Source organism: Eschrichtius robustus, chromosome 3 (genome assembly GCF_028021215.1).
Source record: "Eschrichtius robustus isolate mEscRob2 chromosome 3, mEscRob2.pri, whole genome shotgun sequence".
Lineage (NCBI taxonomy): Eukaryota > Metazoa > Chordata > Mammalia > Artiodactyla > Eschrichtiidae > Eschrichtius > Eschrichtius robustus.
This window is the reverse complement of record NC_090826.1, coordinates 21,367,116-21,391,303: the sequence shown is the minus strand read 5'-3', so window position 1 is coordinate 21,391,303 and position 24,188 is coordinate 21,367,116. Positions and strand designations below refer to the sequence as shown.

The window sequence follows — 24,188 nt, the reverse complement described above, 5'->3', positions numbered from 1 at the left end:
CAGGAGTTGCAATGGCTTCTCCCTGTTGCTAGCCCTGGAGAGCTGCATATACCTTGTTAGTTTCTTAAGCCCAGCCCCCATCTTTGGAAATAGTCCCTTTTTAAGTCTCTGCCCAGTTTGAGTGTGCTGTGTCTCCTGCTGGGAGCCTGAGTGACAGACAGGTCCATCCATTCACCAGCACGGTCACACACAATCCTCCACGGATCACCATGCTGCCATGTTATCAGAAACACGCTCGCAATCCCTTCGTGTCACACAGTCTCACACGTGCATCCCATCTCCTAGTTTCCTCAACACATCCTTATCTGGGGAAGACTCCATAAAGAGGGTCAACTTTGAGCCAGGTCAAGGGAGAAGTCAGTCTACAAATCAGTAAGCAGGCCCAGATTGCCAAACGAAACTAATCAGAAGCTGCTCAAGGAACTGCCAACTTAAAGAGCCGTGACAGACACACAAAAAGGAAAGGCGGCAATGCCACTCACAGAGTAAACCTCAAAACCACGCATGCTTGTCTCACCTCACTGAGATTTATTCTTCCTGAATGTATACATCAAGGAACTGACTCTATATGCGTTCATTTTGCGGAACTCTACAAGTTCTGGGTTATGTGTGAGTCAGTGTGGCCCCCTTCCCTCTACCATCAGGCTATTTGAATAAATGTGTTCCCTTTTTTCATTTAAAACTTAGAATTATGTTGCCAACACCTCTTCCTGAGAAAGAGGTGTGTCCCCCGGGAGCCAGCAGCCCATTACCTTTCTGAAGGGCCACAGGCACGTGCCCACCTGGAGAGGGCAAGGACGGTGAATGAGGGGAACTGAGGGATTGCTCAGAGCAATGCTTCCCCTCAAACAGGCCCCCTGGTGCTGTTAGACTGAGAAGCAACAGCATCTACCAAAATGGGGACCCCAGCTGCACTGTGACTTGTTTAAGAATGATGACATTTTTAAAAGAGATCCTTTTCACTTTCACATTGGAAAGCTTTGCTGCACTCTTAAATAATCTGACTGCGTCTCAAGGACTTGTAACATCTTCAGTTGTACAGTGTAAGCCAAAGTCAAATGCAGCATATATAGAGAAATTCATAGTATTGGCAACTTCCCCAGAATCCAGCCCCTTGCCACTGTGAAGTGAAGGGCTCCTGTGAAGTGAGGAGGGTGCCATGCTTGTGTAGGGTCAATGAGAGGAGTCTTCCTGAAGGAGGTGCCCAGGGAAGGAGCAGAATCCAGGAGTCAGATCCAGAGTCGAGGCTCTGAGGAGCTGGGAGGAGCTGGAAAGAATAATTTCAAGAGCTTTAACTGTCTCTCTCCCATAGCCACCCAGCCCCACCCAAACCCTTCGACATCTACTTCCTTTAGAGGGGACATTGTGGAGAGAAGGTGCAGGGGCAATATTTTGGAATCGGGCTCCACTCGCTCCCGCCCTGGAAGGGGTGGGGGCTCCTGGGGTGAGCTCCCTTGGGCCTCTGTCCTTGGCTGGGATCCCCACTGGTCTGAGCAGCTGGAATGGAATGTTCCTGGGATAAAAAGCCTGCCCCCTCCTCCACCTCTTCCCTTATGGAGTTCCTCAGGGACTGTCATGGGGGGGAGAAGGGGGACTGTTCCAGGGATGCCTGATATGGCTATGCTCTGGAGAAGCAAAGGCCCACACTGCCTGGGGGCTCTGTCCTGGCAGCTTCTCCTGGGCTAGGTAGGTTGGCTCCACCGAACATTTACAGACCTCCTCTATGTGCTAGGCACTTAGTGTGACCTCTCATTTAATACTCAGAAATTATCTCCTCCCTAACTCCCCATAAAACACACACACACACACACACACACACACATACAGACACACACGAAACTGGCTCAGAGAAGGGAAGTCATTTGCCCAAGGTCTTCCAGCTGAGAAGCTCCAGGTCAGGACTAAATCCCAGGTCTGTCTAGTTCTAAGACGGGACACTTTCTGCCCCACCATGGAGCTTGTCACCCTCTTCCTCTGCCATCCCAGGCTCTTTGCTCTCCTTGGTACCAAACACGCCAGCCCAGGTATGCAGGGAGAGGAGGCAGCCTCCAAGGCAAGCCCAGGCCCTGAGCATCCTTGGCCTGCCCTTGCCTGAAGCCAGGTGTGCTGACTCAGCCTGACTTACCCCCCAAATGCCAGACAACCAAGCAGGGGAGGCAGCCTCTTGGGGTGTGCCCAGACCTTGGAGGGGTGGCAGAAGATACCACCTTCTACCACCTCTCCAATGTCTGATCACATCCCTCCCCAGAACCAAGGACCAGGGTTCACTGTACCCAGATTCAAAGGGTGAGAGTTAAGAAACCCTCATTAGCCTGATAAATGGAGCCCTCATTAGCCTGATAAATGAAGAGCCACATAGCCTAATGTTTAAGGTGTCCCCCACTTAGAGGTTCTATGTCCTTGGGCAAGTCACCTGCCCTCCCTGACCCTCAGTTTCCTCATCTGTGGAAATGGGGCTAACTCCTACTTTGCAGAGTAGTTGGGAGGACTGAAAGAGATAATGGGTGTAAAGCGCTCAGCACAGTGCCTGGCATAGAGGTGGTGGTTAATATATTATGCCACAACCAAGGAGTCCCTTCCCCCATCACTCCTAGCCAGCGTGCGGTCAAGGTCTAATGTGGGAAGAAATAGGCTGGGGATCTCCCAGCTTTCCCAAATACCTCCTCCCGTGCTGGCTGTAAAGCAAGGGAGGAGGTAAAGGCTCTGCTTCTCCTTCAGCTCGGAGAAGACTGGGACCCTGGGTTTTTCTCCAGGGCCCTGGCTGTTAGGGGAAGGGAGCCTCCTAGAGACTGCCCACTGCAGGCCTGGAGCACTTTAGCTGTGAATTGTCGCTTCAGCCTAATCTCTAGGAAGCCACCTTCATTCCCAGGTGGCGGTGGCGGCGGCGGCGGCGGCGGCAGGATGGGGTGTTCTGATCAATTATCAGTGTAACAAATCTGGGAGGAGTGAAACTACTCTGGGCTTTTACTCAGACGGTGATGGCCAACAGGGGCAACCTCTCTCTCCAGGAAAGTCTTTCCTGATGGACCTTCCCTCTGAGGTCAGAGGCCCGCCCCTTCTCTAAGTGACCACCAGTACCCACACATTCTGCCAGACCTTTAAAGCTCAAAGCCTGAGCAACAAGGGAAGAGGCTGGCTGGAGGCAGGGACACTGTGGGTTCGGAGCCCGCTCCAGGCCTTGCCCGCACACCCGGAGAAGCAGCCCACACTGCCCTCTGGTGGTGCCGCCCAGAGGTGCCTCACTCGTCAGGGACCAGCCAAGAGAGCGAAAGGGCTCATCCAGGGGAGGGGCAGGGCCCGACTAAAACCCTGAACTGGTCTTCCAGCCCCTCACTTCCCTCAGCTGACATTCCAGATTCACTGGTGGCAATCAATGTCCTCAGGGCACAGATCCTTCAGGATCCCCTGTACTCAGTCCAGTCCCCAGGGCTAGAATGCTGGGCCACCTAGAAACTGTTCAGGAAGTCATGCAGGGTGGGGATGCAGTATATAACCAGGGGCTATAGTTACTTGTGAAGGCCTAAAAACAGCCCTCCAACATCGCCAGGGCAGGCTGCCTAGAAGAGGGCTGAGAGACACAAGTCCTTGAAAACAGAGACCCTCTGATTCAGTGCTGCTTCTTGAGCCCCTGGACTGAGCAGAGATCAATGTTTGTTGATTGAGGAGAATATGAAGCCTTCTAGAGGGGCCCTGGGTGGGCCAGACAGTGGTGGGAAGTTGACTTTTATTAATTGGCTGAGGAGTAGTGGACAGAGCACTGAACCAAGAGCTGGGGTTCAAGTCACTGAACACTGTGTGCCCTGGCCGAGGCCCTTAGTGAGAAGCGTGGGACATCTGGAAGTGGAGGGAGGGGACAGAGCTGCCTGTGACACTAGGACCAATCTCCATTTCCTACATATACCACCTTCTCCAGCAAGAGCCATCTCTAATTCCCTACCCGCCCCGCCCCCCTCCCCACCAAAATCAGGACAAAGCTGATTACCAATAAATCCCAGAGAAAGGCAAAATTGTGGTGACACAGAGCACTTTACACCATTAGCTAAAAGCTTCTCTGGACCAAGTGTCCCTCTCCCATGCAACCCAGAAAACAAACAGTCTTGGCTGCAGCCCAGCGCTGAAGCCTGAGCTCCTCACTGTGTCACCTCCAGGGAGTCCTTGTCCTCTCTGGGACTCTAGACCCCAAAAGACCCAAGTAGCTTTGGAAGGTCCTCTCTCTCTGGGGAGGCCAGAGGATGCCAGGGCCCGTCACTGCTCTCCCAGTCACAAGCTCTCAGAGTCTCTGAGACCTCCTCCTGGACTTCCCTTCCCCAGCTAAGAATGGGTTCAGGAAGTCCTGGCTGTTAGCTGAGAAACCAGGCAAAAAGTTTGGTCTGGGAAGAGGAAGAGCTAGCTGGGGGAGGGACAGGTGAGGGTCCCTGGGTCTCTGCCTTTCAGAGCAGTGCACCTGACCCTGAGGACTCTGGGATTACACCAGATTCCTGTGACTCTTAATTATCTCATTCTACACCCTTCTCCCCATTCCTAAGCCCTGACATGAGGAGGGACAGCTACATTCAGAGAGGGACTGAGGAAACTGGCCCAAAGAGAGGGCAGAGTTGTTCTAGGTCACACGGCAGACAAGCTGACACCAGTTCTATCAAGCCCCTGCCCCTGGACAGCGGAGAGATACGGCGAGAAGGACACACACAGGCCTAGGACCTAGTTCTGTCCCTAGCTGACCTTGCCACTCTGTAAAATGAGGACTTTAAATCAGCTCCTAGGCTCCGTCAGCAAAAGCAGTGCCTGTTTCTAGGTGTGATATAAGAGAATAAAACATTCTTCCTAGATTTATGGGAAAAGACAGACCTCTGCCCTGTGTTAACCTCGCTACAACCCTTCCAAGAGGTGAAGATACCCACATCACAGACTGATAAGTGAGGCTGCAGTCAACTCAGCCAGTGAGCAGCAAAGCAGCAGCCAGGCCATTCACAGCTGAGTGGGGCAGGGGAATGGGGGGCCTGAAGGGCATGTGGAAAGGAAGAGAAGCAGATCTCATTTCAGGTCTGGCCCTTTAAGGCCCCACTTTCTAGAATCTAGAAGCCAATGACATACCTGCCCCCCTGAGGCCTGTTAAAGGATGTCACCTGGCTCCATCCCTGGCAGAGCCATCTTAGTGACAGGTTGGGAGGGAGCCCCTAGGAGAGCCGGCAAAGCTTCAGGCAGTCACCAAACACCCCACCTTGGTCATCTGAGTCAGACTGTACTCTTAGCGAAGCTGCATGAGGGCCTGAGAAAAGACCTGTCTCTAGAAGTGGAAGGTCCTAAGTATAAGTATGATGGGAGCAAATCCTTAGCCTCTCTGGGATTCCATCTCCCCGAATGGGAAACAGGGGCTTAGGAGAGGAGAACTCAGAGGTACATCGCTGTGCCAGCCCCCACCCCATCCTGGGGCCTCATTATTCTGGCCTCCCGAAGGGCAGTGCCAGAAAGCAGCAGCCTCAAGGGCAAGACTCTTCTTACAGCCCCAAGGGACCCAGGAAATGCAGCGTTGGTGGAAGGTGAGGGTGGGGTGCTGCGTCAGTGCAGGAGGCTCCAGCGGGTAAAAGTTTGCTGGCAAACCCCTTCTGGGATCTGAGCAGCCTCCCTTTGTCCAACTCTATAATGGGTACTTGGTGCTACTACCTCATTCCGCAGGAGGTCTGGGAGTGACGGCAACAGAAAGCGGACAGCTTTATTAAGGACCCAGCGGACTCCAGAAGCCCTAGGGAAGGAGGTCTGGAGCCTAGCACCGCCCCGCCCCGCCCCTCCCCGCCCCACGGATGCACCAGCCGCTTAGACCGCACCTCAGTTTAGCCTTCTTTACCGGGCCCTCGGGCCCCCGACTGTCTCCTCCTGGGGTCGGGCAATCTGTCCATCGGCGTCGGTGACGCCGTCCATCCAGCCGGCGTCCACAATCCGTCGGTCGGCACCTCGGCGATGGCCTGTCGGGGTGGTCAGAGGTCCCGGTGCGGAGGTCAGCGCTGGGGGGAGGCGGGGCCGCGGGGCGGGCTCCGGCGGAAGGGCGAATCGGGCTCGGGGCAGTGGCCCCGCCGCAGGCGCCCGGCGCCCCAGGGCACGCAGCCGCCCAGACCGAGCGCAGAGGCAAGCAGCGCGGGCGGGCGGGCGCGGCGGCCGCGGCGCGAGCCCTTCTTGAGGCGCGACCCGTGCGCCGCCAGATAGAGCTCGGCCTGCGCCACGCCGCCGCCCAGGCGGCCCAGGCTTTCGGCGCGGTGCGCCAGGCGCAGCTCGGCCGCCAGGAAGACGCAGTGCAGCTGCAGCACGCGGCTCTCCAGCTCCGACACCAGGCGCCGGCGGCCCTCCACCTCCAGCAGTCGCCGCCGCGCTTCGGCCAGCTCAAGCGCGCGGCCCCCTGCAGCCGCTGCCGCTGCCGCCGCCGCCGCCGCCGCCGCGCCCGGGCCGCCGCCCGCGCCCCCTGCCGGCCCGGTGCGCCCCGCGCCCCCGCTAGCGCCCTGGCGCCAGCGCTGCAGCTCCTGCCCCTCGGCCGAGCCCGCCGACTCCTGGGCCACTTCGGGCTGCGGTGAGGCCTGAGCCGGGGTCGGGGTTAAGGTCGGAGTTGGGGACGGTGGCTGAGGGGACAACAGGCGCTCCCCGGGCGGCGGCGACGGGGACCCCGGTTCCGCCGACCCTTCCTGGGCCCCTGGGCCGCAGGCGCTGATGCGGCAGCCCGGCATCCCCCGCCCCCCGGCGGTCCGCAGCAGTAGGTCCGCGGGTCTGGCCGGCTGTCCCCCACGCTGGGAAGGATGAAGGCCTCAAACCAGAGAGAGACGCGGCCGCAGCCCCCACACTAGCGCCAAGGCAACCGCGGGTGCGTCTTATAGACCATGGGGCGGAGCGAAGGGCAGCACAGCCAACCAAAGACTAGCATGCCCTGAACCCTCCTCCCCTGCCCCGCCCCGTCAGGACACTGCCCAAACCCTTCGGGTCCCTGGTCCTTCGACCCAGGCTGCTCTGCTAGGGCATCCAGTCCCTATCCACCTCCTCCAAATTTTGGGTGGAAAGGGGACCGCATCTTCTCTGGCCTGGCCCCTGAGTCATAAGCTCTAGTAGCTGGTGCTTAGATATCATGGACTCCAGTCCCCACCTGTGGTAGGCTTTTGCCTGAAGCCACACTATGTGACAGTGAAAGCCTGAGACACAACTCAGGAGGCTTGTCTCCTTACACAGTACCAAACGCTGCCCCTTGGCTGAATCGGCTCTACCTGGTCTCCTGGGCCGCAAACTTCACCAGGACCACCTTCTCCAATCTCCCTGCGGCCATGGAGAGGTTAACACAGAGGGGCGACTGGCCTCCTGGTGGGGATCTGGCAGTGTTGGTTCCTCACCAGGCAAGCCCTTTACTTGCAGAACAAACCTCAGCACTGCTGCAGAGCTTGGCGTGGCTTTCGCAAATCTTGGTGGCCCCCCAGGGGAGCCCCACCCCTCAGTGGGCAAAATTCTTTCCAAGCCCCTGCTCCTGTCTGCTCCTCCCAGTAGGTGTCCCCACACCTATCACACAGGGCGGGAAATAGACCCAGAAGGTGTAGTGGAGCCTTGCCCAAGGTCCATGGCTCAATCTGAACCACCGAAAGGGACAAGCTCATCCATTCATGCCCTCTGGGAACTCAGATTCCTGGGTCTCCTCACTGTCACTGAGGCGACCCTGCTTAACTGGGACTTTAGTCATACTGGCAAAACGATAGAACTGAGGTCTAGCCATTTTTCCCACAGCGGAAGTGATCTTGCCATACCCACTCCAAACATTGACCCAGACACCATGGCACTGCCATCCACTTGAAAGTGCCATCAGAAATGAAAGGGCTCTGTGTTGGGCGGTGGCAGGGGCTGGAGGGCCAGAAACCAGCTGAGACCAATTGGGAAGAACTGCAGCAGGCCGTGGGCTCAGGGGACCTGCCGAAAGTGTGGCCAGTGTGATTACCGCCCCAGGCTGAAGAGGAGGCTGATGGGGGCGCTGCACTGGCTTGCTGTGGAGGAGAAGGAGGACTTTGGAGCACACCCCACCCCCACACCACCCCGCCCCACCCCCGCATCATGTTCTCTAAGTGCTTTTAAGTGCCTTAGATTGAGTGATTGGGACTCGTGGGCGAGACAGCTCGGCTCCTGAGAGGCAGCTCAGAAGGGGCTCCGAGAGGACGGTGAGGTCCATGAGCGGGCGTCAAGCTCAGTGAAGGGTAAGGGAGGAGGACTTTGAAGGAGGGAGTGAGGGGGAGAGTGTTCGGTGACGGGAGTAGCGGAGGGGAGGGGCAGGGCGAGGGGAGGGGCTCAGTGAGGGAGGGGCTCAGCGAATGTGATGGGCTCAGTGAGGGGAGAGGGGTTTAGTGGGTGCATTGGTGCTAGAGGCTCACAGAGGGAGAAGGAGAAGGGAAATTCAGTGAGGAGGATGGGGTTCAGGGAGTCAGAGGGGCTCAATGGGGATGACGGAATGCCCTGCTGAATGGTTCATCCCTTTGAATGGTCTCCTTTGTGTCATCAAACTTTGTGTCTTTCTCTGTGCAGAAGATCCCTCCCCCATCACCGTGGGGAGATCTACAGGTGTTTTGCCTGCATCAGGCAGATCACTGCTCCCAACTTCTGGGGATGAACCGAGGGGAACAAGACTAGGACTTACCCCCACCTCCCACCATCAGCCAGATCCAGAGAACCAGTCAGATCTGAGTTCAAATCCCACACACGCTGCCCATCTGCGTTACCTTGGGCAAGTTGTTTCTCTGAATAGAAGGAGATACTCAACCTATATTTGTTGAATAGATGAACATTCTCTCTCCACAGCACCCCTAAAGGAGGGGCATCAGCAGCCTTTGTTCCTGGTGAGAAACCAAAGCCCAGAGAAGTGAAGAGACTCGCTCAAGGTCACACAGCAGATAAGTGGCCAAACAAAGATTCAAACACAGATGTGACCCACCCCAAAGTCATAGCTCACCTCCCTGCTGTTCTCTGATATGTCCCCTGTTCCTATCCTCTATGGCATTTCCCACTAGTCATATATAAATATGTATTTGTTTATAGTTTAGTTACTTAACAGTCTCTCCTTAGACTGGTTTTGCTTAGCATGAGATTCCCTGAAGTTAGAAAGAGTGCCTGGCCCCGTAAGGCCACTCAAACGATATTTGTTTGAATTGAAAAATAATACAAGGGTAGACAGAGCTAGTTGAGAATAGAGAAGTCCCCTTCTTCATTCATTCATTTATCCATTCATTCTTTATTTCACTCACTCAACAAATTTGATCATTACCTTCTCTGTTGAGCTGGCTGCTGAAGGTACAGCAGTGATCAGACGGGGCCCTGCCCTCAGAGAGCACACAGCCTAGGGAGGACACAGGTGACTGCAGTTCAGTGAAGTATCTCCTGGGATAGGAGAAACACAGTGGCTGTGTGAATGCAGAGCAGACACTGAGCTGGGTGGGGAGGGGATCAGAGAGAGTTCCCTGCAGAAGATGATATTTAAACTGAGACCTGAAGGATGAATCAAAGTGTGAGATGGGTGCACAGATGGCAGAGGGACAGGAAGGGAGAAGGATTCAGGGTAGGAACAGCATGTGTACAGGATCAGAGGTGAGAGAGCTTTGGCACCTGCCAGCTTCCTTCCCAGCTTCCTTAATTGTCCTGAGCTCCATGCTCCCTAGAATGGGCAGGGGACACAGCCAACCACCTCTTAGGGCACAACCAGCCTGGCAAACACAACATTAGGAATTAGAAAATACACTTTTATTTATTATTATTTTTAAAATTTATTTATTATTTATTTTTGGTTGCATTGGGTCTTCATTGCTGCACGCGGGCTTTCTCTAGTTGCGGCGAGCGGGGGCTACTCTTCGTTGCTGTGCGCAGGCTTCTCATTGCAGTGGCTTCTCTTGTTGCAGAGCACGGGCTCTAGGTGCGCGGGCTTCAGTAGTTGTGGCACGCGGGCTCAGTAATTGTGGCTCGCAGACTCTAGAGCGCAGGCTCAGTAGTTGTGGCACACGGGCTTAGTTGCTCCATGGCACGTGGAATCTTCCCGGACCAGGGCTCGAACCCGTGTCCCCTGCATTGGCAGGCAGATTCTTAACCACTGCGCCACCAGGGAAGCCCTAGAAAATACACTTTTAAACTATAATGATTATTCTTTTTTTCTGATCTTCATCAAAGTTATGCATTCCTTTTGTAGGAAAGATAGGAAATAGGGAAAATACTAAAATATAAAAAAAAAGAATAGAGAGGAAAGGCATCTGGAATTGGAGAGACTTGAACTTGAATTGAAGCTCAGTTCTTTCGTAGCTGCACAACCCTGAGAAAGGCACTTTTTCTCTGTGAACTTCAGGGCCTGAGGAGTGGAACCACTAATACTTATGGCACAAAGACATACAAAGATCAAGGATTTGTCCAAGGTCTCACAGCTAGTCATGTCTCTCTGTGGTCTGAGTCAGAGACCTTGGAAGAGAAGAGGCAGCCCAGGGGGGGACCTGGTTTCAGAGTTCTGTCCATTATACACACTCTCCTTCCAGGACAGCAGCCGGCGGAGACAGAACCTTACGGAGGGAATGGCAAGTGCAGCTGTGGCCCAAAGCAGGATCCCCTCCATCAGCTGAGAGTAGGGTGGGGCAGGAGGTCAAGGCTTGAAAAGTCGACTTCTATCCCAGCCTAGAAGATTCAAGGCCTCTGCTCAGAGATCCAACCCCTCCCTTTCAGTCTCTTCCTGGCAACCTGGCCTGGCACCCTCTAGGATGTGATATCAGTTTAATAATTTAGCAGATGCAGACAAAGATAGCAGCTCTGAAAATAACCCAGCTAGGCCCCAGCCTCCATCTCCTCTTTCCTCAGCAGACTCCCCTGCCCTCCCCACAAGGTCTCTGGTTGCCCCACATACCTGTCAGTGCCCCTGCCCGCCAGTGGACACCTGATCCAACACCTCTTCCTTCTTCCAAACTTCTCCTCCCCCTCACCTCCGCTTCCTCTCCATTCTCATATTAAGAGCTTTGATATTAATTAGAGCTTAAAGGAATCTTGGGCTAGAAGTCAGAAAACTTGAGTTTAATTCATCATGTGGACTAGAGCAAGTCCCTTCTCCTTGCTAAGCCTCTGTTCCCACGTTTGTCAAATGAGGCCACTGGATTCCTAAATGTGGCATGAACAACATGTTTGGGTTGGGGGAGGACAGCAACTCAGATAGAGCACTGGATAGCTTTCTCAGGAAGGCACAACTGCAGTGCCAGCCATCTGAGTCAACAGCACTGCAACCCATCCTGCTACTCCAACCAGAGAGCTCACAGGTTTTCTTTTTCTTTCTTTTCTTTTAAAATTTCTCTTGTGATGAAAAATTTGCCCTGGTTCTTATTCCTAGAATAAAAGGCTGTGACTTGTGTTCACAACGGATGTTGGGCTCCGTTGGTTCCACGTGCTTTTGGTGCTTCATCATGTTTCTGACAAGTAGGAGTTTTACTTCCCTCTGGAAAGTTGGAAAGAGCAATGCCCCTTCCCCCTTGAAGCTTTACTCAAATCACCCCACCTTTATGAGTCTCAGTTTTCCCAGCTCTAAAATGGCCAGGTGTTGAAAGGTAAGAAGGACAAGGTTAGATTGCATGCTCTCTAGATTGTAAGCTCCAAAAGGGATGAGTTCGAGTCTGCCTTTGTGCGTTCATTCAGCAATGCAATTAGGCACATACCATGTACCAGCCACTGTGCAAGGTGCTAGGGGCACAGCAGTAAATAAGAAAAGCACAAACCCTGTTCCCACAAAGCTTACATTTCAGAAACCAAACTAAGTAAATCCCAAGAAATGTGCCATGAAGGAACAATAAAATACCTGCCAATATTTACCTAACGCTTACTCTGTGCCATGTACAGAGTACCTATCCTTTGAGCCATATTATTAACACACCGCATTTTACAGATAAGGAATCTGAAGGACAGAGTGGTTAAGTAAATGCAGCCAAGGCTACATGGTCAAGGAGTGGCCAAGCTAGGATTCAGCACCCAGGCAGTCTGCCTCCAGAGCCTGTTTTCAACCACTAGGCCGTAGTGCTTCCCTAGAAATCATGAACAAGATCTAATCTGGTGACATGAGGGACTTCCCTGGTGGTCCACTGGCTAAGACTCCACACTCTCAATGCAGGGGGCCCGAGTTCGATCCCTGGTCAGGGAACTAGATCTCACATGCTGCAACCAAGAGTTTGCATGCCGCAACTAAAGATCCTGCATGCCAAAACAAAGATCCTGCGTGCCACAACAAAGACCCCGCGTGCCGCAACTAAGACCTGGCACAGTAAAATAAATACATGTTTTTTAAAAATCTGGCTACATGATAGAAAGGGGAGTCAAGGAGGGCTTCTCCTTAAGAGGTGACATTTAAGCTGAAACCTGAAAGATGAGCAGGAGTCAGTTATGTGGAATTGAGGAGAGAGACTTCCCAGCAGAAAAAATAGTATGGGCAAAGGTCCTGAGACAGAAAGATCAGTGTGTTCAGTGCCTGGTAAGCCAGAAAATGGGGAGAGCTGAGATCAGAGGAGCTGGGTCTGGAGGCCAGGGTGAGGATTTGGGGTTTTACTCTAAGTGCAGGGGAAACCTTTGAAAGGTTTAAGCGGGGATCAACAGGATCTGATTTGTTTCTAAAAGGTCATGCTGTTAGCCATGTAGAGAATGAACTGAAAGGCAACAAGAGGAGGATGAGGGAGACCAGTTAGGAGATTACTGCAGTAATCCAGCTGAGAGAGGATGGAGGCCAGGCCAGGAGTAATGGGAAGAGGTGGGAGGAGAGACGATTTGGATTTGGATTTGGATCTCAGATGAACTGAGAGGACTTGTGCATGATTCGTGTGGGGGTGAGGTACCATTAGGTGTGGTACTCTTGACTGAGATGGGAAAGACCAGGGGAGGAACAGGTTTCGTAGAGAAATCAAGGTCAAGAGGTTTTTTTTTTTCTTTTCCCCCTGCATGATAATTGCTTCATTACAAAAATAAGAACAAAAGAAGTCAGGACTTCCCTGGTGGCGCAGTGGTTAAGAATCCACCTGCCAATGCAGAGAACACAGGTTCAAGCCCTGGTCCGGGAAGATCCCACGTGCCACGGAGCAGCTAAGCCCGTATGCCACAACTACTGAGCCTGCGCTCTAGAGCCTGCGAGCCACAACTACTGAAGCCCACGTGCCACAACTACTGAAGCCCGCGCGCCTAGAGCCCGTGCTCCACAACAAGAGAAGCCACCACAATGAGAAGCCCATGTACTGCAACGAAGAGTAGCCCCGGCTCACTGCAACTGGAGAAAGCCCATGTACAGCAACGAAGACCCAACGCAGCCAAAAATAATAAACAAATAAAATTAAATTTAAAAAAATTTAAAAAAAGAACAAAAGAAGTCTATAGCAATAGCCCATTGTATCTTCCCATTTTTCAGTCTAACTAAGAAAGAGTATACCTTGCAAGGGGTATACATTCAGTTTTGAAGGTGGAAAGAGGACTTCCCTGGCAATCCAGTGGTTAAGACTCCACACTTCCATTGCAGAGGGCACGGGTTCGATCCCTAGTCGGGGAACTAAGATCCCGCATGCCACACACACAGCGCGGCCCCCCCAAAAAAACATGGAAAGATTATTTAAAATAATTGACATTAGCACAGCAGCATTCAGATGTTATGGTTTGAGTTACTGTGCACTGGAAAATAAAAGTCTGACTTGTAAAATCGTGCTCTCTGTATCAGACTGATGCAGAAAAGCAAAACTCAGTTAAAAAAAAAAAGTAACACAGAAAGGGAAAAAAATATATTTTACTAGTTAGTAAAGGTCTACACACATAGAGGATAGGTAAACCTTTGGAAAGAATTTTGTTTTGGATGCCTATTTTGGAAAATCTTTTCTGTTTTTCTTCTCTACTCTCAATCCTCTATTCACAGAATCCTTCACTTCTGACACTTCTGGTCATTAAATGTGTGTGTGTGTGTGTGTTTTCCCGCACCAACCAATTCTTCAACCCTAGCTGGGTGTCCTGCAATTCAATGTGATTCGATCCTGACACTAACTGGAGTTAACGCAGACCCCACAGGTTAAGGACCTATTCCCACAAGACTGCCCTTCACTTCAGACACCAATCACAAGTAGTAGATTCCCCCCAAGTTATCCACAACTTCTGTCTGACTTACCTACAAACCAGAGGTTCCCACGACCCCCTCCTTGGATTCAATAATTTGCCAGAACAGCTGGAAAATTCAGGGAAACACATTTACCAGTTTATTATAAAGGATACAGATGGATCCTTGTATGATGGATCATTAACTGAATCTCCAGCCCCTCTGCCCTTCCCAGAGGATGGGTGGGGGTGGGGCTGAAAGTTCCAAGCTTCTAATCATGGCTTTGTCTCTCTGGTGACCAGCTCCCTTCCTGAAGCTATTCAGGCACCCACCAACAGTCACCTCATTAGAACAGAATATGCTCCCATGACCCAGGAAATTCCAAGGGGCTTAGGAGCTCTGTGTCAGGAACTGGGGGCAGACACCAATATACATATTTTTTCTATTATTTCACAACACCCAAGTTGGATATCCATGATAAGTAGGCAGGTGTATAGAAGCTTCTGGAAGCCAGCACTGGAGAGTCAGAGCTGGAGACTTGAATTTGGGGAGTCATCCATAGATGGTACTTGAAGCCGTGGGATAAGATGAGTGGCCTTGGGAGAAAGTATTGATGGAGAAGTGGACAGAAGTCTGAGGCACCACATTTAGAAGCCAGGATGGTGGGAACGAACCAGTAAAGGAGCCTGAGCAGGGATGGTTATCAACAAAGGGGGGAAACAGAAAAGTGGGCTGAGCAATAAATTGAGATTAAGGAAGCAATTATGGCAAATGCAGACCAGTCTTCTGTGTGAGCTTTGTTTTGAAAAGTAGAGAAATAGGGTGGTAGCTGGCAAGAAAGGGGGTTGAACAGGGGTTCTGTAAGATGGGAGCTGCTAGGAGCACCTTTGTATGCGATGGGATTGATCTAGTAGAAGGGGAAATGTGGCTGCCTTGCACGAATAACCTCACGTGGGAGATTCTTTTTTTTTTTTTTGGCTGCACTGCCCGGCTTGCAGGATCTTAGATCCCCAACCAGGGATCGAACCCATGCCCCCTGCAGTGGAAGCACGGAGTCTTAACCACTGGACCGCCAGGGAGGTCCCTGCATGGGAGATTCTTAAGACAGCAAGAGAGGATGGGCTGTCCAGCAAGCTCATTCCTACCACAAGCCTTCATTAAGCACTTACTGTGTACCAGACGCTTCTAAGTGCTAGAAATATAGCAGTGATCAAGACAAGTAAGGTCCCTGCCCTCTGAGCACTCTCAATCCAGAGAAAGAGAGAAGGCCATAAAGAATCAAAACAAATAAGATCATTTCAGATTGCATTACATGTATACTTTGAAGGAAGAAAACAGGGTGATACGATAGGGCATAACCCCAGCAATATACTTTAGATAGAGAAGTCTAGGATGTTGGAGTGGGCAGCTGTGGGCTTTGCCTTCCCACCATTTATTTGTCCTACTTTTGATAACAATGCCTTTATATTTTGGGGGGAACCACTTCTCCTATATGCTCAGTGCATGTTTCTTGTGGGGCTGACCCCAGCCTATCTCCAGGAATGGGGTTATGATCCTGGCCTGGCCAGTGAAACTCAGTACTAGGAAGTTTACTAGAACTACTGAAAAAGAGAAACTTTCTTTGCCCAGGAATTGTTGACCAAGTAGACTATAAACCTGGAGCTGCAGGCAGTCATCTTGCCACCACAAAGGAAGTGTGTGCCTGGTGCCTGGCAGGAGAGCCCAGAAACAGAGACCTGATGAGCATGGAAATCACTTGAGCACCTGATTCCAGCTGTACATGAAGGTACCCTTGGACTTTTCACTTAAGTGAGACAATAGATTCTCCTGTTTTTCTTAAGCTATTTTGAGCTATTTGAACTTATAATTGAACAAATCATGATTGATGAAGAAAGCAAAGGAGTGCTTTAGAAGTGCTAGGGAAAAGCAATCCAGGTGGAACAAACAGGAAGTGCAAAGATTCTTTGCAGGATAGTTTGGCACATTTGGGAAACACAAAGGAGGCAAGTGAAGCTGGAATATAATGAGCTGTGGTAATGGAATGAGATGGGATAGACCCGCAGAAAGAGAGCTCCATTTCCAGCAAAATGGCAGAAGAGGGGAGCAGAGAAATGCTTCCTCATATATGGCACTTAAAAATGATGGATAAATTTTTAAAATTTTTCTTGTAAAGCATCAGTGAGCTGACTACAAAGTAAGGGAATTAACAGAGGTCAGAAATGACAAGAAAGGGCAATTCCTCAAGAGTAAATGAGTCTTGTAGCTGGTGTTTGCCCTGAAAGCACCTGTTGAACCCTGAGACCTAGACCAGTCAAAATTTTTAAATTTAACCCACAATAAGACATTTCACAACATAATCATTTCATGACGTATATAAGACAAATCAGGACTTCCCTGGTGGCACAGTGGTTAAGAATCCGCCTGCCAGGCTTCCCTGGTTGCGCAGTGGTTAAGAATCTGCCTGCCAATGCAGGGAACGCGGGTTCAAGCCCTGGTCCGGGAGGATCCCACATGCTGCTGAGCAACTAAGCCCGTGCGCCACAACTACTGAGCCCGCGTGCCACAACTACTGAAGCCCGCGCTCCTAGAGCCCGTGCTCCGCAAAAAGAGAAGCCACCGCAATGAGAAGCCCATGCACCGCAACGAAGAGTATCCCCCGCTCAACGCAACTACAGAAAGCCCACGCGCAGCAACGAAGACCCAACACAGCCAAAAAAAAACACCATTCTGCTGTACACCTTAAACTTATACACTGTATGTCAATTATATCTCCATAGAACTGGAAGAAAAAAAGACATTTTTACAACAGAACCCAGGACGCAGACAAAAATTTCACAAAGCAATATTCACCCTAATTACATGTGAGGCATGCTGATATTCCTTGGTCTAATCTATTCCATACTATTCAATTGCCTTTTTTTTTTTTTTTTAATGCTGCTTTAGTTCCATTAAACAATGGAGTGCTAGGAGCTGAAGATTATTCTATTTGGGGAGGGGAAGCCAAGTTGCAATCAAACTGCAAGTTGCAATCAGGAAGCATTCAGAAGAAAGGGACCATTTGGGTTCCCAGCTCCAGCATTTTGTTGGATTTTTCTTTTCTAGGGAGCTAAAGTTTGACCATGTTGAGTTTGAAATGTCAATTAGATATCTGAGCAGAAATTTCGAGTGGGCAGTTGACTTTATATGTCTGGGGCTCAGGAGAGAGGGCTGGGTTGCAGGTGTGAATTCGGGGTCATCAGCAGACAGGCAGTATTTAACTGGATGAGATGACCATGGGAGAAGGCAGAGGAGAGGCGAGGACAAAGGACTGAGCCTGGGGCACTCAGATGTTAAGCAGCCAGTGAGAAGAAGTGACCCACAGCCTCTACCTTTTTCTTTCTCCTTTTCTCCATCTTGTTGTCAGAAACACAGATGTGGTGGATGCCATCAAGGACCTTAAGACCAGGGCCTCACTCTAGGGATGGTAGAACAGTGAGCTGCTGTGCTGTGGGGGGGGGGGGGGGGTCTTATACTTCCAGCTGAATCTAATTCCTAACTGACACAGGAACAATACTGAGAAACTCCTGGCAAGATTGACCAAGGAAAAAAAAAAAGGAAGGTGGCACAAATAAACAATGTTAAATTTGAAGAGCAGGACTACAGAACTACAGCTATAGCAGAGATTTAAAAGATAACTGGAGAATATTAGAAACAATTTTATGACAACAAATTTAGAACAAAGGTAAAATAGACAAATTCGTGGAGAAATAAAAATTTATATCAAAAACGATCAAGTAGAGTATGAGAAAGAAAAATTACAGAATATTACTTAAGAACATAGATGTCAATGCCCTAAACAGAAGATTAACAAGCAAAATCTAGCAATGTATTTACAATATAATAAACACGAGAATTCCCTGGCAGTCCAGTGGTTAGGACTCAGCACTTTCACTGCTGAGGTCCGGGTTCAATCCCTGGTTGGGGAACTAATACCCTGCAAGCCACGCGGTGCAACCAAAAAAAATAATAATAACAAAAAAAAAAGATAATAAACACATCATGACCAAGATGAGTTTATTCTAGGAAGTTTGATTCAACATTAGAAAATCTACTAGTGTAATTAATCATACTAATGTTAGAGGAGGAAAACCAAGTGAATATTTCAATCTATACAGAAAATGCACCTGATAATTCAACAATTTTTTATGTTAAAAATTCTTAGCAAACTAAAAAAAAGAAAGAAAAAAATAATTCTCAGCAAACTAGGTATAAAGCACCATTAACCTGATAAAGTGCCCCCTCCTGGAGGGGAGGGTATCTACATATATTTGGAATTCCATAAGGAAAATGTCTCTTCTCCCCATTTATTCAGTCATCTCTGATTTTTTTTTTAGTTTTATTGAGATATAATTAACATACAGTTATGTACAAGTTTAAAGTGTACAGCATAAATCAGCTCTCATTATAAAAGAATTTAAAACGTTTTTGTGGACCCCTAAAAGTATTGAGACTCCTAGGTATGATGCTTATTGTGTCCAGTGGATAAATCAGCCCAAATGATTAACACCATTAAGGGAATGATTAACACTATTTTCAGGATGTTTTTCTCTGGAAGGATGAGGAAAGGGGAGGCCACAGAGGAGGATCATACAGAGAGCTTCAAAAGTACTGAAATGTCCCATTAAACTAGTGGTGGGTGTCTTCATTTTTACTGGTTAAACAATACATATATTTTATATTTTTATATGTATGTATATATACATGGATATACACACATATATTCTTTTATATGTATGTTTCACAGTAAAATTTTTACAATAAAATATGTAAGGACCAGGTCATGGGGTGGGGGTGTGGGTCTTAAAGACCAGGGTAGGACCTGGCCGACCACAGGCACACGTAAATTTGCTCTGAATACTTTAATGACCATCTGGCTCTGAATCAAGTCCCTCCTGCTCACTCACAACGAGGGTCCTGCTCTGCCTGTCTGCCATCCCCACCACCACAGGGGTGGCTGTTGGAGGTTCTGGGGATCATCCTCCAGGCTCCAGAAGGACCACTGCCTTGGCCTCAGCTGCTCAGCTGTAGGATGCTAAGGAACAAGGACTCTGCTAAGGGACAGATTCCCAGACCCAGGGTCCAGGGGGATGCAAGGGTATGGCTCTGGGACAGAAAACTGCCCAGAGCTTCCAGGGACCACAGTGGGAGGCTCTTTCTCAACCTCTTAGATAAGGGGTGGGAGTGGCAGTTCAGGCTCCCTGATCCCAGGAAATGGATGGATCTAGGCCCTGGATTCAAGGGGACAAGTGGCATTCAGAAGACTGGACCCCACATTGAATGTCCCTTAGATCACCAAAGATTCCATGTGCCAAGCATGGCTGGCACTGAATGGCACAGTCCCTGACCTGATAGGGTCATGCTGGTCAGGTGACCAGGGAGGCCTGGTGACCAGACTGAAGGACCTTGTTCGTGTCTGGTTCTGTAACACCTCTGGGCCTTGGCCCAACCCTACGGGCGGTCATGGGTTGAGAGAGTCCAACAATAATGGAAACTGGATTTCCCGCCAGCCAGATGGAATGAGGGCTCTGAGTGGGTTTTTAAAAATAGCCTGTATCTTCCCTACCTGATTCTGTGCACCCATATTCATACCCAGTACACCTGCTTCAGTCTTTTTTCTTACTTCTGTCTCTTTCTGACTCTCTCTAGGTGTGTCTCTATCTTCCTTTCCAGGTCTTTCTCTGATTCTGCCTTCCCCTCCCCCCAGCCTCCCTCCCCGGTCCCACCTGCTGCAGAGCACTCTGGTTCCAAGGAAAAGAAGCTTTTGCTGTGAGTGCATCAGATGCCAGGACCTCCCCTCCCACTCCCTCCATCTCCTCCATGCACCCCCTCCTCCTGTATCTGAGGCCTGGCCTCAGCAGCCACTCCCCCCACTGTCACCCCCAGACAAGCTGGGAGGAAGGAACAGCTTGGATGTGGGGCTTGGATTGGGGTCAGCTTGGATGCAGGGCTGCCTTTCCCTCCTGCGGGGAGGCCAGAGCCCAGCTGGCTCGTGAATTATTGAGCTAGTGGCTCTACTTGGCAGAGCGCTGGGACCCGCAGCACCAGCCTAGAAGAGTGGGACAAACTCAAGGTCATTCAGGTTGAAACGAAACTCTAAGCTCCCAGCCTCCCTCCTATCCCCTCATCTGAGCCCCCAGGGCTAAACCTGGCAAATCCCCACCTTTCCTCACTTTATAGGGAACCCATCCCAGCCCTAGTCAGAGGTACCCCATGCTCTCCCCTGGCCCTGGCCTCTGACCTCCACACAGCTCCCCTCCATCCTTCATCCCTCAGACAGGGGGGCCCCTGAGGGTGGGACTCCACAGGAGGGGCCTGAGGGCAAGCCTGCTCAGACTGGGGGCTCCGAGTCTGGGTCTGCCCATCCCCAGTCTGTGTTACCACCTCCCTTAATGTCTCCTCACAGGGCTCTACCTTACTTAGGGGAGGTGGCACAAAGCCAGGACCCAGGGAGGGGCACTCCACAGCAGCTCCCACGCCAGCCTCTGGGCACATCCCTGCAAGCTCAAGAGAGAATCCTCCCCTCCCCAACCATCCCTATGATTTCAGCAAGAATTGAACAGTGTGGAAAGAAGCCCAGGATGTGAGGAGCTGGATCTCGGTTGAATGACTTACCCGCTCTGAGTTTCAGTTTGCTCATCCATAAAATGGGAAGAATAATATCTGCAGCTGGTCTTCCCAGAGCCTACTTGTGGGCCTGCTTTCACCTCTTCACTGCCACGGCTAGAAAGCAGCTATAGGGCCCAGGCTGGGGCCCAGTCTGGCCTCTATCTACTCCAGCTCCACTGTCTTGTCTATTTATTTTTCTAGTACTCCTTCATTGGGAACCACTCCTGGAGTCCCTCCCCTGGGACCCCAAAATGCCCTGGACAACCTTCCACTGCAGCACTAAGCTGCCACCTCTCACACTGTGTTGGCACCTGTGGGTATGATCTGTCTTCCAAGGTCACATGCCAAGTTTTACTCCTGTGTCTGCAGCAGTCAGACCAGGGCAAGGCGCAGAGTATGGGCTCAGTGATGCCTGTTGAGTGAGGGAATGGCCTAGAGGCTTTTCAGGTTCTCTACCTTGATTACCACCCCCTCCCCTGCCTCACCATGCTTGCCAGGGACTTTGACTGTCCACTGCTGCTGGCTCTCCCAAGCCTACTGTCCTCCTCAGTGGCTCACTTGGGAGATCTGGGGGCGGGACACTGCACCATCACCCTACCACTTCCGACAAACCCTGTTCTTTCCCCTCTACCCTTGAATTTCACCCATTTCCTTAGACCACAAACCCAGGGGGTTGTGCTAAACTGTTACTTTGGTGGCCTCCAATGAAGCAGGCCTCCAGATATCCATGCCCTTGTGTGTCCCCTCCCATGCTGACTCTGGGCTTGGCTATATGACTTGCTTTGGCCAATGGGATGCCAAGAAGCGTGAAGCAAGCAAAGAGTCAATAAGCACTTGCACAGTGGGGCTTGTCCTCTTGGAAGCCAGGTGCCTCGCTGTGAAGGTCAGCTAGGCTTCTTTTTTGTTTGCTTGTTTTTTCAATTTTATGACGAATTTTATTCCAAAGTGGCTCTACTAGTAAATACCAGAGACATTTATGTAGAGTTTGAATACTGTTTCAGGAAAATGGATAAAAGCAATATTTCTAGTTAATATGTTTTTAGATAATATGATATTAAATGTGTGACTTAAAATGTAATAAATATTAATGAACTTATTTACAAACCAGAAACAGACTCACAAACATAGAAAACAAACCCATGGTTACCAAAGGGGAAAGGAGAGGGGGATAAATTAGATAAACAACAAGGTCCCACTGTATAGCACAGGGTACTATATTCAATATCTTGTAATAAACTATAATGGAAAAGAAAAAAATGTAATAAATATTTAAAATAGATAAATATAAAATATGTAATAAATATTTAAAATAGTTTTACTATTTTATCTATTTTGAAAGGTTTATGTATTCAGAATCATAGGGGAGTTTGTTTTTTTTAAGGAGAACCACTTTATTTTGAGTAGTAAACAAAACTCCATTTATAATAAACAAACCTTCCATCAATTTCTTCACAGTTAGTCCAAAGAACAAAACCTCTGGCTTAATTAGAATTTACATTTAACCTTAAATATTCTAAAATCCATCCATGTCAATTTTGGAATTTTAATCTTGCCTGATACTATGAAATAGGGCAAACCTTGATCGATGGTCAAATTTCCAATTTTTGCTGTTAAGCCACTTTTCTTGACCTTGCTCTTGATTCTGTAACATTCCAGAATGTTCAATGGATTTGTAATAAACTTCCAAGATGAAGGGGAATTTCTTGTTCATTGTTTGCCTGAAATCTTGGCTTGTGTTCTTCTTCTCAAACAAAAAATATGTTCAAAAAAATGCTCACAAGTTCAGCTACTAAAAACTCCTTTAAAGATCTTCTTTGCCAGTGGATCCATAGTATGGGCCATCCTGAGGCACGTACTTGTGGGGCTGGGCATCAGACTTCTGAATGGTGAGAGACCAGGTGAAGAGAGGTCCTGAGAGAGGCAATGCCCTCGTGGTAATCGAGCCCCCGCTGCTCCCAGCTGAATGCAGACCCATAAGCGACACCAGGCAAAACCAGCAGAATTGGCCAGCTGACCCCCGCTGAACCACAGAATTTTTAGAAATAATATATCATTTTAAGCCACTAAGTTTTGGGGTGGTTTATTTCTCAGCAATAGATAACTGAACCAAGGGTCATCCTGAGCCCTCTCTGCCCATGTCTGGCACATCCAGTCCTGTGGGATCCACATCCAGAATATATCATGTAACTGACCACTTCTCACCTCATTCCCAGGCACACCCTGGTCCAGGCCACTGTCTCTCTCGCCTGGATTATTCCCAAAGCCTCCTCACTGGACTCCCTGCCTCCACTCTTACTCTCCGGCAGTCATCATACAGGGACCAGAGTGAAGCTTCTGGGGTATTAGTCAGATCAAGTCACCCACCCCCCCACTTGAGACCCCCCAGTTACTTCCTATATCACTTAGATTAAAAGACAGACTCTTCAGTGGCCTTCGAGCCCTGTGCAGTCCAGTGCCCGTCACGTCTCCACCCCCACCACCAGTCACTCTCCCCTTGCTCAATGCGCTCCAGCAATGCTAGCTTCCTTTCTGTTTCTCGAACATGCTAAGCTCATCTCCATCTTGGGCCATTCACACCAGCTCTTTACTCTGCCCAGAAGACTCTTCCTCTAGGTCTTTCTGTCTAAGTCTTCCAGTTCTCAGCTTACACGTCCGCATCCCCCCAGAAAGGCTACTTATAGAAGAGGGAACTGAGGCTCGGAGAAGTGAGGTCATTTCCCAAGTACCCACAGTTAGGAAGAGTCTGGGCTGAGTTTTCATCCTAGGTCTGTGTAAGCCCCCACTCCAGGGCTCTTTCTGCCACATCAGTGGTTTGGGAGGGTGAAGGTCATGGGCTCCCGAGAAAGGAGAGGGGTTGGAGGGGCTTCCTTCACTTACTCCTCCCACAAACACTCCCAGCCATAGCCCTTGGACCCTGTCCTGAGCTGGGTGCTGGGGACTCAGAGATGAATCAGACCAGACTTTACTCTCCAGGAGCTCCTGTCTGGGGAGAGGGAAAGCATCAGAGGAGGGCTCAGACAGCCCTCTGCGGTAACTCAGGGAGACAGCCTTCTAGCTGGGGGCTCTCTGGGAAGGCTTAACAGGGGATGTGAGACTGGCTGGGGGCGGGGGGAGAGAGCCAGAAATTGGGGGTGGTGTTCAGTGGCCAGAGCTGCCTATTGTTCCCTGTGAGGGACCGGGAGACTCAGCATCGGCTATGTGTGTCCAAGCCGCTGTGTGTGTGTGTTGTGTGTGTGTGTGTGTGTGTGTGTGTGTGTGTGTAAGAGAGTGAGGGAGCAGTACTGGGGGTGAGGTGGAGGCTAGGCAAGAGAAGGGCTGAATGAATAGATTTTACTGATGTGGAAGCTAAAGCCCAGACAGGCTGAGTTGCTGCCCCAGCTCACAAAGCACTAGGTGGTAAAGGCAGGATTTGAACCCAGACTGTCTTGACACCACCTCCTCCAGGGCCCACTGCTTATTCACTATGTGACCT

General features: G+C 50.2%; 2 protein-coding genes across 2 annotated transcripts; both read right to left on the bottom strand.

The window, feature by feature from the left end:
* Nucleotides 1-522: 522 nt before the first annotated feature.
* TRNP1 (TMF1 regulated nuclear protein 1) lies at nt 523-6,801 on the bottom strand. The gene is made up of 2 exons (XM_068537814.1): nt 5,823-6,801; nt 523-1,267 (listed from the first exon to the last, which is right to left on the bottom strand). The coding sequence occupies exon 1, from the start codon at nt 6,708-6,710 to the stop codon at nt 5,994-5,996; it is 717 nt and encodes a 238-aa protein (XP_068393915.1). The 5' UTR covers nt 6,711-6,801; the 3' UTR covers nt 523-1,267; nt 5,823-5,993.
* Nucleotides 6,802-22,157: 15,356 nt separating this feature from the next.
* Nucleotides 22,158-22,723, bottom strand: LOC137760917 (protein CEBPZOS-like). Its single transcript, XM_068537813.1, is given in 2 exon segments — nt 22,158-22,499; nt 22,502-22,723. Coding segments are annotated over 2 exon segments (327 nt in total). The 5' UTR covers nt 22,589-22,723; the 3' UTR covers nt 22,158-22,259.
* Between the last annotated feature and the right edge of the window lie 1,465 nt (nt 22,724-24,188).

What these genes read in the sequence shown, in the direction of transcription:
- TRNP1 (XM_068537814.1), bottom strand. Translation starts at nt 6,710, where the DNA reads ATGCCGGGCTGCCGCATCAGCGCCTGCGGCCCAGGGGCCCAGGAAGGG.